Below are 16,658 nucleotides of genomic sequence, written 5' to 3'. Positions count from 1 at the left end.
TCTTCCATCCATTAATAACACATGGCATATTATTTATGCATTGTCATGTTAAAAAATTTATTTTATCATTTGAAGTATTTTATGTGGAAAAAATCTAAGGGTAAACATAAAATGATCTTGCATCTCATCTGGGTCACATGTATACCCCTGCAAACTTAAATTAATTTTTATGTAATGAATCCTCTACCCGGATAAATCTAAGTGTTGATATGAAGCGGATTCCTTCCCACATTAGGTCCATTGTTAAACCAGTTAATCATTTATCCCACTTTTACGGGATAATTTGCATATTATCAGTTTAATCTTGAATTCTATCCGATCTCAAATTTGGACCCAAACTCGCCCTTAACTCTAAATGAAGAACCAATAGTCAAGCTAGACTATTTGGTAATATATTTTTGTGCATTGAATACCCTAAATACTTTGCGTAATATAGGTTTAATTTTGGTATTTCACCAAATTCTTACTTTAAACCAATAGTTACCTTTAACTCTAATTGTTGAACTCGTAGTCGAACTAACTATTAGGTGATACCCTTTCATGCTTAGAATTCCTCTTAATTCTTTGCCATCACATCTACAATTGTTCTAACTGATAAATTGAGTCTATCCCCGACTGAAACTTTAGATAATTCATATCATGTTGATTTAGGATTTCGCTTAATCCTTTACCATCAAGTTGAACTTGGAGTGTATGGATGGTATATTTTTGCCGTCGGGTAAATTATCTCTGGTGCATATCAGAAATATACAATATGTATGAGTTGCACAAAATCTTGATTATATAGATTCAACAGATAGTAATAACTGATCCACATTGCATGTTTATGTAATTATGTTGTAGATGTACTCACCCAGCTAGACTCCCAGTATTTTATATATATTTAGTGATTCAACATTTCTACATCTTTATTATACGACTCATTACCTATGTTATCGATGCTTTTCCAAGTGATGTATGCTAGACTTGAGTGAACAGCATGGTAAGTCATGAGGTCGAATGCAAATTAGCTCTAGCATGCATGCACAAGATATGACGCCACTATTTGCCTATCTCCCATGACCGACCAAGTAAGGGTCCATGATCGCAATCCCATGACCGAGCTCACCGTGCAACCAACATGGATCTCCCATGACAGGCCAAGTTATTCTCAATTAATAGCCAGCCATTTTCCCACCTACATGTGCCCATGCATATGCCTTCTCATGCATGCATCTCAAGTCTCCATATATGACTTGCCACGTGTGCTTACTACACGCGACTCACCATATTTGTCGTATTAAATATGGACAAGTGGAGTGCACGTGATTTGCACGTCGTAGAAACTTACCATTTCGACTGATTCACGACATCTTCAAATAACTTAATCTGTGAACCCCTAAATGAGCACCAAAAGATGTATTAAATAACAAGACGCAAATAACAAATGCCTATTAACAGTTTATACTTACAACCACACTGTGACCGATGCACAAATATAAAGGCATGTTCTTGACCCAAAAGGCAATCATGAAAACTCATAAACAACAACTTCAAAAAATATGTAAATTTCAGATTCGATAAATCAAATGAATGTATCTATATTGCTTCTTTCATATTCATAAAACCCACACATATTTGATCAAAGACATTTGCCACATATGTTCATGCGATATCTTAATATTTCAATCCGCATCAAGGATATAGGTCAGATGACTATATTTTTTTTACATTTGGAACTTTCAAAAGGAAAGTGATGACTAACACCCAATTTCCTTCGATGGAACTTGACAGTTTCAGAACCTGCACTAAACAGTAACAAATAGCAAAATCAATGAATCAGTCAAATACACTGACTAACTATTAGGTAAACTGACACACAATCCATGCTCTTGGAAATGTTTACCATGCATGCCATTGTCTCCGCATCACCCACCTCCTTTGCTCCAATTTTGAATACCCACCATTGACATTATTAAGATGCGTCCGATAATTCTTCCACTTCAACCTGTACCTGTTGTTGATATATAACATGTTCAAACAGATTTGCATCATTATTGGCAGAAGATGCTGAAGTAAAACTTGGGGGGTCTTGTTTCTCCATTGCGGCTCTATATCGAGCAGACTCTCCTCCTCCTCCTCCTCCTCCTCGTTCGAGCAGCCTTTTTTTGATTCTAAACAAACTTCAATAAAATGTTTTCTAACAACAAATTTACAGCTTGTTATAAACTGAGTTAACTTCTGCAGTTTCTCTATACGTAGATAATAAAAAAATAAAATTAGATCGACATTTCATCAAACACTCACGGTGTAATTTATGCATCCAAATTTCTTAACACTAAACTCAATCTCTAAGGTAAACTAATATATGCAACAAACAGTTCTTCTTTTTTAGAATTATCCATCGAAGAATAAAGTCGAATTACAAAGTCGAAACGCTAAACCACCAAATTTGTGATTCAATGTAAACAGATGAAATCGAAGGATTTTACATAATAATACAATTTAATTGATTATATAACTGTACAATTTGTAAATAGTGTATATAAAGTACTACCTATTATACTGATCGAAATGCATACGTACGAAAAGATGATCATAATTCATCAGTTAAGTCACAATTTTTCAACTGATTTCAAGAATAAATAAGATGAAGATGTTATACTAAATGTTGAAATTGATGAAAAAACTACAATAAGAAACCCTTCAAAGCCATTGATTGACATAAATCAAGTAAAACCCCTAAAATCCATAACTGTAGAATACAGATTAAAGTTGAAAACGATTTTGGTAAAAGGAATGTACATACTTAATCAAAGAATAAAATACAGTCGATTCAATTATCTCCGCCATTAATTTTCGATATACAGTTGGAACTCGTGGTTTGGTTGAAAGGAAAGGAAAGACAGAGAGATTGAGGGAGAAGAAGATATGATCGAGGAGAAGGGAAAGTGTTTCATTTATACATTGGATCTGATGGTATCAGTTTGAGATGGACATAATCCGACGGTGGTCTTAAAAAAACGGGTTGGACGAATAGTATGTGCGACGTACCAAAAATACGTGCGGGAACGAAATATGGTTGGTGTTTTAAGGAATGGTTTTTGGCATTAAAGAGGGGAGAGATGGGTGACCATATATTAGTGACTATATATGAGTTACCGTACACGTTGTATCTCCAAGGTTGTTTCATGCCCGCGGCTTATTAGACTCTCATCGTTGCCTGCCAAAGCCCAAAGCTGTTCGTATGAGCCTAAGTTCCCTACCTGGTCAAGAAATAGATTCCCCTAGGCAGACAAGCTCACTCCCATATAATGCGTGGTCAAATCTCCTTGCACCATCATACCAAGCTTTTCACCTTTGCCAAACAAGGCCCATGGACGCGTAAGATATGCCCGAGCTCCCCTAGCTAACCAAATACTACCCCTTTTACGGACGGTTCTCACGCCCAATGTTATATATTTTGGGTTTCATCTCATGTTAATATGGCTGAGTTTGACGTCGGTTCGCCAAGACCAACACTATATTCTCCTCTTATCCAGGCTGAGGACATGCTTTGCAGGAAGAAGTTACTCATACGGAGTTATTTCTAGGCGCTTTCTGAATCTTGGGTTTCATTTTTTTGGCATGGGAAGAGAGATTTATCTAGCTCCCTAGCCGAGCAGTAAGGAAAAATACTTGTCTTGACTCTGGATGTGGGATTACGTGTTCGCGGGTTATGGCCATATAGGTAAGAGGTGATCGAGCATGTCGCAAAGCCAAGAACCAATCAGCACATAAGAACCAAAACCACTCAGATGCCAACACATATTGTTCATCAAGCAACAACCCTCTCAAGTAGAGGTAGCAACTCAAGCCAATTGAAATAACAAGCACCAGAAACAAATCGTTCCAAGTGAAATGATGTGCATGCATACTAGAGGAGGCGTCATACTAAAATTATGGGGCGTCACACCCGGATGACCATTTGGAACGATGATAGGACATTGTAACTGATCGTCCCTCACCCATTTGAAACTGTGTACGTTGTGAGACCGACTGGCTCAGACTACATCAGTGGTAACGCGAAAGAAGGTTTGGAACGGTTGCTTGCATCCGACTCCTCTGGCATGGTGAAATGCAGACTGTAAGAATTTAAATATGAGAAATCTAGTGTATTTGAATATTTAAGGTGAATCTAATGAGTAGCGTATGGATCTGCGTTCAATATAATTTAACTTGTTTGAATTGATATTCAATTAATATAATTTAATCAGCCTCCCTATCCGCTCCGGTTTCTTTGACGGGTTCCTCATAAGGCTCGCTGGTAGGCTCGCACGACAACTTGTTCAACTAATGTAGTACATTGTTGCAATTTAACTTGTTGTCAGGCTTCCAACTAGTTTCTTGTAAGTACTTTTTATATCCAATAATAGTCATAATTCTTTTAAAATAATAGAACTGCTAATCAAGTCCTTCTTTTTCACGTTCCTGCAATCAAAACCTCACATCTGGGAAAAGGTGAACCCCACTTGTGTCTGAGTGTGAATCTAATTCTAGATTTGTGGTTTAGATTGTAGGGAGGTGAATATGGAAATAGAAAAGAGGGAGTTGAATAACATTTCTGCTTTTCTTATCCCAACCAGACTTATACAAGCTAAACTTTAACTCTTAAAATTATTAACTTTTTTAAAATAACTAAAAGAATTTCCCAATGCTATTAATTTGAGGAAGTTATGATGTAACTTTATTTATTTATTTATTAGTTTTACTTTATTTTGTAAAGGTGAACCTGATATCATTGGGCTGAAAACAACTGGGTGGACCCTTGGATCATGCAAGCTAAGACCACGTTTCCCAACTCAACTTCACCAGTTAGTTGCTTTAAGAAATTGTCTTGCCCATCTTTAGAGGAAATATGTAGAATTGATAGCAACAACCGTATTACATATCATAGTATGCTTTATATACAACCATTGTGAAAACCCTATATATACCCTAATTGGGCCGCATATCCATGGCAGTAGGCCCTATAACACTCCCACTTGTGTGTTCCAATAGAACTTCGTATGTAGTGCTTCACATATAGTGCTTCGAATGTAGGTATTCAAATGTAGTTTTCTCCTTGATGACTTGTGTCGAAATCAATTGCCCCATTAAAACTTTGACAAGGAAAAACCCAGTGGGACAAAACCTTGGTATAACTATTCACATGTAGTACTTCACATGTTGTCTCGTACTTTACATGTAGTTCATCACATGCAATAGGATCTTCAAAGACCGACGAGTCTAAGTTAATTGCCTCGTTAAAAACTTTGTCAAGAACGTAGAGGGACAAAACCTGAACTAAAGAAAAAGAGTACAATATAAGCAAACTTAGAACATAGTTGGACTCGAATACGTTGCCTCATTAAAATCTTGACAAAGGGAAAAGAGTACAACGTGACAGATGTAAGTAAAGGTGATCCGTTGCAGATGATCACTTTTCTCAGTTAAAGTTGACTAGTTGCTTCATAACTCTTAAGGAAGAAAATCTTCCTGGGAAAGACAAATAGCCTTAGCAGGGAAATTACTTTCCCGGTGTTTGTTGTTGTCTTATTAAAAACCTTACCGAGTAACAAAACCCTGTGGAAAAAAGAAACCTCAGTGAAGGAAAATAGTTCAACACACCATTAGATTCTCCCCCTGATGTCAGACAATTTTCATTAGTCTAATTCATTCAAAAGGAGTTTATCACACTTTACCTTGGTGACTTGAATGTTTATAAGACCATGTTGCTAATTCTGGAAGTTACGTTGCTTAACAGACTATCACATTTTCTTTGATTCAGATATTTTCAGTTATATCCACGCGGTGTTTATGCCTTCAACGTTCATCATACTTGATGTTTTTAGTGTTGTTTCACTAAAAACCTTGTAGAGTAACAAAACCCTTTGGGAAAAACTATTCTTGATCGAAGGGAAAAAGAGTACAACAAAGCTTTAATTTCGAAGTAAAAGATGTCGACATCATATCCTTGGATCCTCCCCTTGATGTCGGCATCTCCCACGGATTACTTTCAGAGTTGTTCCAGACAGTTCCTTTAGTCATGTACTTTTCGAAAATGAATATCGGTAATGACTTAGAAAATAGTCTACCATATCTCCCCCTGATTACTTTCGTTGGAGAAGAGATTATTGTTCCTTCATAATCAACAAATTTTGGGATTGCACTTTTATTAGCATTCCTTTTTATGTCTTTGCATAGATAAAACAAATTAAGTACATGATTAAATTCACTATACCATTCCAATGACTTTGCGTTGGCGCTGAGCTATATATAGCTAACAAGTTCCATGAGGATGCAAAATTTGATCGAGTACATTATTATACTAAGTAAAACAATGCGTCTATTGTACTTAGATATGGGAATTTCATCTCCCAATACATCTTCGTCATCTTCCTTTAGACGAAATGGTCGCTTACTTACATTTGAACCTCAACTAATCATGGGAGTGATATCAGGATGCATGTCTTTGTTAAATTGCCTGACAACTTTAGACATATGCAAACTGGTGGAATAATTTACCACAAGCTTAGTATTCGGTCGAGCTTTCCCCAGATTTTTCATCTCAAATTCGGATTTCAAATAGCTTTTAAGGCCTCTTATTACATCAAGAGTACTCATTATGTATGTACCATCGACATAGATAGCTACAATTCCAAATCAGAAACTTTCTTTTGAATACGCAGGGAAAAATGACTTACTTGTCTATCCCCTCCAAATTAAATAGCCACTTAGACGGCACATCCGCCTGATTGCTTCAATCTATAATAAAGCGTTCTATCTAACTGTAAACGCACTTTGTGGTTTAGAGTCACTTGATTTGGGAAACAAAAGGCTATCAAGTACTTTTGTAAAAATATCTACTATCTCTTGATTCTTTCAGAGATATGTAACAACCACATACATATGCTGCATTTCAAGTCCTTTTGAAATTACCAAGCTAATTAAGTAGCAGGACTCTATAACGTTCATTACAAGAAAACAATTCCAGGGCTTTGTAAGAAACCTCGCTCCACAAGGCAAGTCTTTATGCTTTAAGATTGCTTTCTTATCATTATGTTTTTTGACACATTAATTATGTATATGTCCAATAGGCTTTACACTTGGTTGGTTAACACTACTACATCAAATACCTATATATTTGTCAAAGAACCAAGTTCTGCCTGGATTGTATAGGCCAAATATGCTCTTTGTTGACATTAAGCAACAAGGATATTGGTTCGATCTCATATTGCTCTATTTCCTTGAGAAAGTGTATATGAAATTAATCATCCATATGCTCGCATGATGTTTCCATTGACTCGTGCACATTCTCATAATCCACTTGGGATGTCATTGTTCTCTGGAATCATTAAACTTCGGAGCGTCCTCTAGTTTGATTCATGTACATATTCAGAGACAATCATATGATATGATTTATGATAATATAAATAAGTTGTGCCTTACTCACCTACTTCGTTTCTAGGTGAGGATTGATCGAACCAAGTGGTCTCTCCAACTTCCTTTATGGAGCTACGGCCTAAACCACACTTACATTATGTGTAGTTGTAACACCTTAGTAGATGATGTATATCCCTTATTGAGGATTCGTAACCTTGCAGTTAGCTTTGTTGCTGGTATGTGTGATCTCATCATTTGAGTGACATTAATGTACATTCTGAAAAGCGATTTTTTTTGTCACTTCAGATTTACATTTGTGGAGTACAAGAATCAATATTGAAAAAGGCGAGGGTACCAAAATATACCTCAAGCTAAAACTTTTGCTACCTATAAGTCCTTGCTCCGAAAGTGATTGTCGATGGACTGAGTCGATACAATACAACTAATCGGTTCACACTTCGTGTGATCGTCTATGGATACGAGGTCGAGACAATACAACAACGAAGTATGTTACTTGATAAAAAGGTTCGGACTTAACCAAACACAATAGGATTCACTTATCAAGTAAATAGGAATTAATGTTTGTGTAATTTACTTTAATTATAATAAAAAAATTATAATGCGGAAATATAAAGTAAATGATACATCAAGATTTTGTTAACGAGGAAACCGTAAATGCAGAAAAACCCCGGGACCTTATCCAAAATTGAATACTCTCAGGATTAAGACGCTACACAAAACTACACTTAACTTCATATAGTTGAGACCAAGCAACTAAACCTATAGTTCACCTAGTTCCGTCTGTATTCCCACGCCTCCAACTTATAAATAATTCACGTACTTGGAACAATTCCTTTGGTTCGTATTCCAAACAGTAAGGAACAACAAATCAGTTTGGTATCAACTCTATTCAACCAAGTGATATGAGTCGGACAAACGCTCTTATGTTTATCTTAACATAAACTCTTTCGTCAGGTCCTTAGATCTATCTTATGTTCAATTACCGAAGTAATCGTTTAAGATTAAGCCAACAACACTATTAATCCAAAGAATTGTGTTGATGCCGATCTACTCAATTAATCAATCCAATCTATCACAAGGATAAACCGATTATTAATTGGATCCTTTTTTACCGAAACAAGTATTGTGCACACCAAAGATTATGAACCCACAAATCAAAAATCTTCAATATCTTCGTCGTCTTCAAATCTTCTTAGATCTTCGATAATAACCTGCACACAATCACTTGAATCTCTTGTGATCAATCACGCACAGAACGGAGTCTGTTAACAATGGATTATCACAAGATCGTCTTTATAACTAACAACAGTCTAAAGATCCCTGTCGAAACTCTAAACTAGTTTGAGTGAATCTTATATCAGAAGAGATGATTCTCAAGCATAAACAAACTAGGTGCAATCAATGAAAAACCACCATTAGTCAATCAAATCAATGAAAACAAAAGATAAACTGCAATTATCTAGTTTCCCACCAACGGTACACGCTAGAGATTCTCAATCCCAAAGAAGATTTTAAACTGAGCGGCCGTAAGAGATTTCGCCTAATTAGGTTACTCTCCTCTCCGAATAGGTGGCTACACCAGTAACAACATAACAAAGAGGAATCTTGTTGTTATGAAGGATTAGTTTGTTATTTATAGACAAGGAAGTTTGGACACCAAGGAATTTCCAAAACCGAAAATATTCTCAAGATATTCATTGAAGCACAAATTCGGTTTTCATAATTCTTGGAAATGCTCTGTCCAAAAATAATGATCGAAATCTATAATTAGTAAATGCACATTACTAATTCTTATTTCCCTTCAAAATGAAATTAATAACGTTAATTAAAAGATTTTTAACTTATTTATATTTCGATCCTGGGAATCTCTTCCCTTAGCTATTAAGGAATAACTTTGAACAATTACAGAAATAAACATTCATATCACGTGTTCAAAGTATGTCGACATTCTTACTTTGTAAGTTCTCTTTCACACTTACAACCTTAAAACCGATTTGCCACAATTCCAAACAAGTTTAAAATTGGTTCATCTGACTTTCAAGAACTATGTGATTGATCAAATAACATTCAATCACAATCATGGGTTTAACGGTTCTATCAAAACAAGTTTCGGTTCTACCTTCCATGTGAGTAATGTGCATAGTCACGCTAGCTTTCCAAAATTCGATTGACTAGGTATTAGGATCGGTTCCCCACATACATATGGTATCTAACTTATATGTGTTGCACATGTCCATAGGATCGGTTCCCCTTTGACTAAAAACGTGTTGCACATGTTCATAGGATCGGTTCCCCTTTCTGCTATAAACCTTGCTGCACCTCATACAAGGATCGGTTCCCTTTGTGATGTACTGCACCTCTTATTAGGATCGGTTCCTCTTTCCCATATTTGGTCAGACATAAAATCACAAACCCGATCATACCATCTCAGGTGATTACTTAAGATCGGTTTCACTAATGAAAGTCATACCAATACATAAGTCAGGCCTTTGTGAATAGTTCTACCAAGAACACAACAAGTCGTGAACGGTTATACTTAATCACACATATTGGTTGTTCATAAGATATTCAATGAATAACAAAATCAATAACGCATGGAAATTTCCTTTTCGATTCACAAACAAGTTTATGAACTTACTTCCTTAGAACACATGTAAAACATTGTTCCCTAGGATGAAATCCTCACCTTATACCCATACATAATCACAATAGCATTCAAATAATTATGGCGATGTCTTATCTACAAAGTTTAATGGTTAATCAATAAATCTCGTATTGTATTCCTTAATACTATGCCTATCTAGAGTTCAAATATGCTTCACAGTTTTGTTTTCAATATGCACGACTTGAAAGATACGTTAGGAAATGAAATAGTTCCAGTCAAATATCACTAACCTCAAGTGGAAGGATGATTATTGTCGTTGTAGATCCTTGCTTCTTCACATCTTCAAGTCTTCGCAATACTTGTAATGTCTCATTATCCTAATACTTTCAAGCTAACCTATACGAAATTGACTCTAGTACATAATCAAGCGACTCTTAACATGAGTTTTGATTCACTAAAATATGACAACCAAACTTGACATACCAACGCTTGGTGGGTTCAACCGAGCAACGCTCTAACAATCTCCCCCTTTGTCAATTTTAGTGACAAAACTCTTACATCATATGGATAAACAAATTACAAGAATTCATTACACATACGCTTGTTTCCGGAATTCAACAGCACATTAAACTGCTTACATCCAATCCTTGAAAATGTCGATGTTGACATTATAATAACAAAGCAAATACTCCCCCTAAGGAAGATAGGTAGAAATTCAATCCACACGTCTCTGTTATACCAATTCATATGACATGTTACTCCCCCTTAGTCTGTGCTTTCACTCTTTCGTTTAGATAAAACATTTAAGCACCAATGTTCTTTTCCTTAGCAATACCAATCAATATAAAATCAATGCCAGAATCACTTGTTTACTCCATATATTTCTCCCCTTTTTATCACAAAGTGACAAAGAAAATAAAAAATAAAGGACAACACGAAAAGAATCTTACAAATCTCAAAATAGACTTGCAACCTGTAGAGTTAGGCACGAGGGTTCCACACATCATGTTCTGATAATCAATATCAAAACCGAAACTACAAGTAGTTTTATTTTGATATGTTACCAAGGAAACAATTGTCCGAAACAATTTTCCCTATTTAGTTTAGCAAAACAAAAATCAACTAAGCACCTTAGTCCCTTTGCTAAACTGATTGTTCAAAAACAACCGCTTAATTCGATAAGACCAAAATAAAGATAACTCTATTTCTCTCATCAGGTTCTAATTATCCATAAACTTAGACCTTTCAATTTTAAACAAGAAAAGTACTAGGTTAGTTAACTAGCATTTCTTGTTAAGGCATTCGATTAGACTTGAATAACCGAAACCTCACTTCGATAAGTCTAACTAAGATCAGAATTAACTTAGTTTCTCTTATCCGGAATCGAATTGGACTAAACAACTCGTCCCGTAATCATTTTATTTCGTTAAGCATAATTCATAAAAACCAAATAAATCAACTTGCATAATTATTCACCTCAACCGGAAGCAATTGAAACAACATAAGCATTAAAACACCGCAATAGCACCTAAATTTTGTAAGCCTAAACAATTGATACCACACAATAAAGCAAGATAGCAATAGTTTTTCTTAACCGAAACTAATTGAATCACACACATCCACACACACATCATGGAATAAACATCAATTGAACCGAAATTTTGTTAAGCAAAAGCAATAAATATATAAAATATAAACTCAGGCTTTCCTTAAACAGGAAAAAAATTAACTAACAAGATTGTTACCTCAAATTTCGCATCCACTTCTCCAATATGATTGCATCTTCGTCCAGGGAGAATTGATATCGAAATATCATCATGTTGTCATCCTTATGCAAAAACAAAAGAATAACAACAACCAACCTTTACCAGAGAAAGGTTGAAAATCGGTTTTAACAATTGCAAGCAAAAGTTGAAAACCGTCGAAACACATATGCTTTATGCTAAACCAAAATCGATTCAACATATAATGACTTTTTCACATATTGTTTCTACCAGAACCCCTCATGATTCTTTGATAAATCCTACCAACATGGGATAGAACTTAATCCTGCTAAATCGAAAAGTTACCCAAACCACAAGGGTTCACAACATATGAGATCGAATATTAAGGTAGTAAAACCAAAATCAAACATCCCATAAACATACATAGAAATAAGATAAAAGCATTCAAGCATAGGTTATGTAAACCGAAAACTCTCACAAGAAAAATTATAAATCAAATAATTTTATTGATAATAGTTTTATTCATAATAGACTAATACAATCAATGAAATAAATCAAAAATTGATGCCTATTTTTCTCTTGCAACCTAGTCCTTCATATGAGAGTTGAATGAAGGTGGATTACTACTCTTCAGCTTTTGAATTTCTTCAAGTAGAAAACCTTGTTACTTGACCAGAATCTCTTGTAGATGAGAAAATTTCGTGAAGGATTCTACAGGAGCATGTAAATCTGTCTTTGATTGAACACAAAAGTGTGTCAATGCCTCAATAAAGTAATCTTTCTTCAAAGTATTCTCTCTTTACTTCTTGCTAAGCCAATCTCCCTTTCTGATTTTACTCTTAATATCAAGGGACCATCCAGATTTAGTTTTTAAGATGATCTTTCTGATCTAGCATCTTCTCCAGAGAAACCATTTGATCCATACCCATAGTTCGGACAAGGAATAACCAAATTAGAAGAAGGATCTTTTTATAATTTTCATACAACCGAAAATATAATATTCCTAAAAATACGAATATATCAAATATCTTCAAATACTAGATATTATTTCCTACACAAAAGTGCCTTGATTTTTCTTCTTCCTCACTCAAAGATTTGGCACACGTGGTGAGGAAAGAATTTTAATACCGATTAAGTGGCATTAGTATGAGATTTTCTCTCATTATAGAATTTTGAACAACCAGAGTGTTCTTTATCTAGTATAGTATGAAAAGATCTCCTTTTGTTACCCCGAACTAACGAAGTATCTTGAGATTGACTGGAATTGCATATGCAACTCTTAGCAATTCTGTTTTTAAGACAATTTTTGCATCTTGTCTTATTTTTCCCTTTACCATTAGGTGATTTAATAACATCGGAAGACATGTTCATTCTTAAAATGGGTAAATCACTAATGGAGGAGGAAGAAATAATATTGACAACTAATGCAATATTAGTTGTTTCCTCTTCTTCAGAATCGTATGAATTAGAGTTCTCATCTAGAGTTACAACCAATGTCTTGCTTCCAGTGTATTTATTAAGATTGGGACAGTCTTTAGCAATATGACCAAACCCTTTACACTTGAAGCACTGCGGCTGATATTCATCATCTTCTTCATGATCCTTTTTGAATTCAACAGCACAATAAACTGCTTACATCCAATCCTTGAAAATGCCGATGTTGACATTATAATAACAAAGAAAATACTCCCCCTAAGGAAGATAGGTAGATATTCAATCCGCACTTCTCTGTTATACCAATTCATATGACATGTTACTCCCCCTTAGTATGTGCTTTCACTCTTTCGTTTAGATAAAACATTTAAGCACCAATGTTCTTTTCCTTAGCGATACCAATCAATATAAAATCAATGCCAGAATCACTTGTTTACTCCATATATTTCTCCCCTTTTTATCACAAAGTGACAAAGAAGAGAAAAATAAAGGACAACACGAAAAGAATCTTACAAATCTCAAAATAGACTTGCAACCTGTAGAGTTAGGCACGAGGGTTCCACACATCATGTTCTGATAATCAATATCAAAACCGAAACTACAAGTATTTTTATTTTGATATGTTACCAAGGAAACAATTGTCCGAAACAATTTTTCCTATTTAGTTTAGAAAAACAAAAATCAACTAAGCACCTTAGTCCCTTTGCTAAACCGATTGTTCAAAAACAACCGCTTAATTCGATAAGACCAAAATAAAGATAACTCTATTTTTCTCATAAGGTTCTAATTATCCATAAACTTAGACCTTTCGATTTTAAACAAGACATGTACTAGGTTAGTTAACTAGCATTTCTTGTTAAGGCATTCGATTAGACTTGAATAACCGAAACCTCACTTCGATAAGTCTAACTAAGATCAGAATTAACTTAGTTTCTCTTATCCGGAATCGAATTGGACTAAACAACTCATGACGTAATCCTTTTATTTTTTTTAAGCCATAAATAATTCATACAAACCAAATAAATCAACTTGCATAATTATTCACCTCAACCGGAAGCAATTGAAACAACATAAGCATTAAAACACCGCAATTGCACCGAAATTTCGTAAGCCTAAACAATTGATACCACACAATAAAGCAAGATAACAATAGTTTTTCTTAACCGGAACCAATTGAATCACACACATCCATACACACATCATGGAATAAACATCAATTGAACCAAAATTAGTTTAAGCAAAAGAAATAAATATATATGATATAAACTCAGGCTTTTCTTAAACAGGAAAACAATTAACTAACAAGATTGTTACCTCAAATTTCGCATCGACTTCTCCAATATGATTGCATCTTCGTCCAGGGAGAATTGATATCGAAATATCATCATGTTGTCATCCTTATACAAAAAAAAAGAATAACAACAACCAACCTTTACCAGAGAAAGGTTGAAAATCGGTTTTAACAATTGCAAGCAAAAGTTGAAAACCGTCAAAACACATATGCTTTTATGCTAAACCAAAACCGATTCAACATATTGTGACTTTTTCACATATTGTTTCTACCAGAACCCCTTATGATTCTTTGATAAAGCCTACCAACATGGGCTAGAACTTAATCCTGCTAAATCAAAAAGTCACCCAAACCACAAGGGTTCACAACATATGAGATCGAATATTAAGGTAGTAAAACCGAAATCAAACATCCCATAAAAATACATAGCAATAATATAAAAGCATTCAAGCACAGGCTATGTAAACCGAAAACTATCACAAAAAAATTATAAATCATATAATTTTATTCATAATAGACTAATGCAATCAATGAAAGAAATCCAAAAATTGATGTATAAGTATTACAACATATAACTTAATCTCTAGTGGTGCTCTTGTTGTTCACTGAGGTCTCTTCAGTGTTCAAACTCTTAAAGCATGTCTCAAGAGATTTGTTAGCAGCCACTTCTTGTTTTTCAAGTTCTTCAATTAGAACATTGAGTTCAACAAGAATTCTTCTTGTTCCTTCATCCTTTTCTTTTACCCAATCTTGATGTCGAATAGTCATAGCAAGATTGGTTTCCAGTTCATCAAAACCTTGGATATATTGAGACATACTATCAGGACGAATCCATTGGGTTTTGGTTGGATCTTGTTTGTTGTAAGCTAACAGACATGAGTCATCTTGTGATCCAACTGAACTATCAGAATCATAATCAGACATGATATTTGATATGCCCTTCTTCTTCATATTTGTATTGATTCCTTGACAATCCTTAACCTTTTGAGCTTTTTCCTTATTAGCCTTTTAGACACTGCGAGTTATTGGAGGCATGCTCGGTTATGAATAAATAAATATAAAGGATTGATCAGGGTTTCTGAATACAGACAAGAGAAAGTTTTTCCTTTTAAAAGAGACAACTTTTCGGACCAAAAGACCTCTGGAGAATCCGAAAATATAAAAGAATATATTTTGTTTCCTTAGTCGAATTTCTCAAGCTGGAAGGTTTATTAAAATTCGAAAATTCTAAATAAAACTTCTTTTTGGAAGATCATGTTAAACATGAACATTTTTCAGACAACCATGGATTCGCAGCTACCTATATAGTGTCACATAACTTTTCTGATAAACAAATGCGCTCCTGTTTTATTGTGCCTTTCCTATCCAAGATTATGAGCACGACAAGGATGAGAATGCACAATTTTGATACAACTAAGTTGCATCGGAGTAAGATTTTTCCAGCTTACAGTGAATATCAGAAACATAGTTCATGTTTCTCTTCGGGAATTTCTGCCCAAAATATTTCTCCCAAGACGATGATCTTTTCTAACTAGAAATATATGATCATGTGGAGAAAACGTACTGACGTGAGAATTCTCGCAGATAGATAAATCTCTCTTAATTCTTTCAATGAGATTTTCATAAGATTTTCTCATTCTAAGGACTTCCTTATGATCCACATTAGTATGATCATCTGAAACAACTACCAGAAACTCCTGATTGTTTCTTTTGGCAAAAAATTTCTCTTTCCCCTTCCTTCTGAAGTCGTTCCTCATCAAAAATAGAATTTTTTCGATATGTGTGAGGAGGAACCTTTTTCCAGAAGCGATTATCAACTATTTCCTCTGACTATTTTGAGTTGATCTTATCGGGATGTGGTATAATATGTCTTTCTACTAAGGAATGATCTTTCAGTGTTTTAATACAAGAAACTTCCTTCAAAAAATTTACCACCGTATGTTGAAGAAGTATAAGTTTACTGTCAAGTGACTGAAAATTGTATTCCTTAAGATCACATCACGGAATCGGTTCAAAGTTTCCTTTGGACAAGATTTCGTTTGATCATCAGTAGATCTAGAAGTTCGTTTCTCATCCTCTTCTAACTTGATGTATTTAGGCAAACTACCATCATCTTGATCTGTTTCATATGTGATTAAACCGGTTTTATCATAGTCTGTAGAAGTCGAGTAAGGACTTTTAGTTTCCTCATCAGAAGAAA

General features: G+C 34.7%; 1 protein-coding gene across 2 annotated transcripts; it reads right to left on the bottom strand.

Annotated features, from left to right (window-relative positions):
* Positions 1-1,535: 1,535 nt before the first annotated feature.
* LOC113285624 lies at positions 1,536-2,998 on the bottom strand. 2 transcript variants are annotated; one of them, XM_026534434.1, is made up of 3 exons: positions 2,789-2,998; positions 1,886-2,179; positions 1,536-1,787 (listed from the first exon to the last, which is right to left on the bottom strand). In XM_026534434.1, the coding sequence occupies exons 1-3, from the start codon at positions 2,830-2,832 to the stop codon at positions 1,688-1,690; spliced, it is 438 nt and encodes a 145-aa protein (XP_026390219.1). In that variant the 5' UTR covers positions 2,833-2,998; the 3' UTR covers positions 1,536-1,687. The 2 variants fall into 2 exon arrangements, with proteins under 2 accessions (XP_026390219.1, XP_026390220.1); XM_026534435.1 differs by having other exon boundaries at positions 1,536-1,782; positions 2,789-2,925.
* Positions 2,999-16,658: the final 13,660 nt, after the last annotated feature.

This window comes from Papaver somniferum, chromosome 6 (genome assembly GCF_003573695.1).
Source record: "Papaver somniferum cultivar HN1 chromosome 6, ASM357369v1, whole genome shotgun sequence".
Taxonomy (NCBI): Eukaryota; Viridiplantae; Streptophyta; class Magnoliopsida; order Ranunculales; family Papaveraceae; genus Papaver; species Papaver somniferum.
The sequence above is the reverse complement of the archived record's forward strand: the minus strand, read 5'-3'. Positions and strand labels throughout refer to the sequence as shown.

Excerpts from the sequence above, each read along its gene's own strand:
- LOC113285624 (XM_026534434.1), bottom strand. The coding sequence starts at position 2,832 with ATGGCGGAGATAATTGAATCGACTGTATTTTATTCTTTGATTAA. Across the intron at positions 2,180-2,788 it reads GTATTTTATTCTTTGATTAA|AAAACATTTTATTGAAGTTT; the intron begins GTATGTACATTC and ends ATTTGTTGTTAG. Across the intron at positions 1,788-1,885 it reads CGGAGACAATGGCATGCATG|TGCAGGTTCTGAAACTGTCA; the intron begins GTAAACATTTCC and ends GTTACTGTTTAG.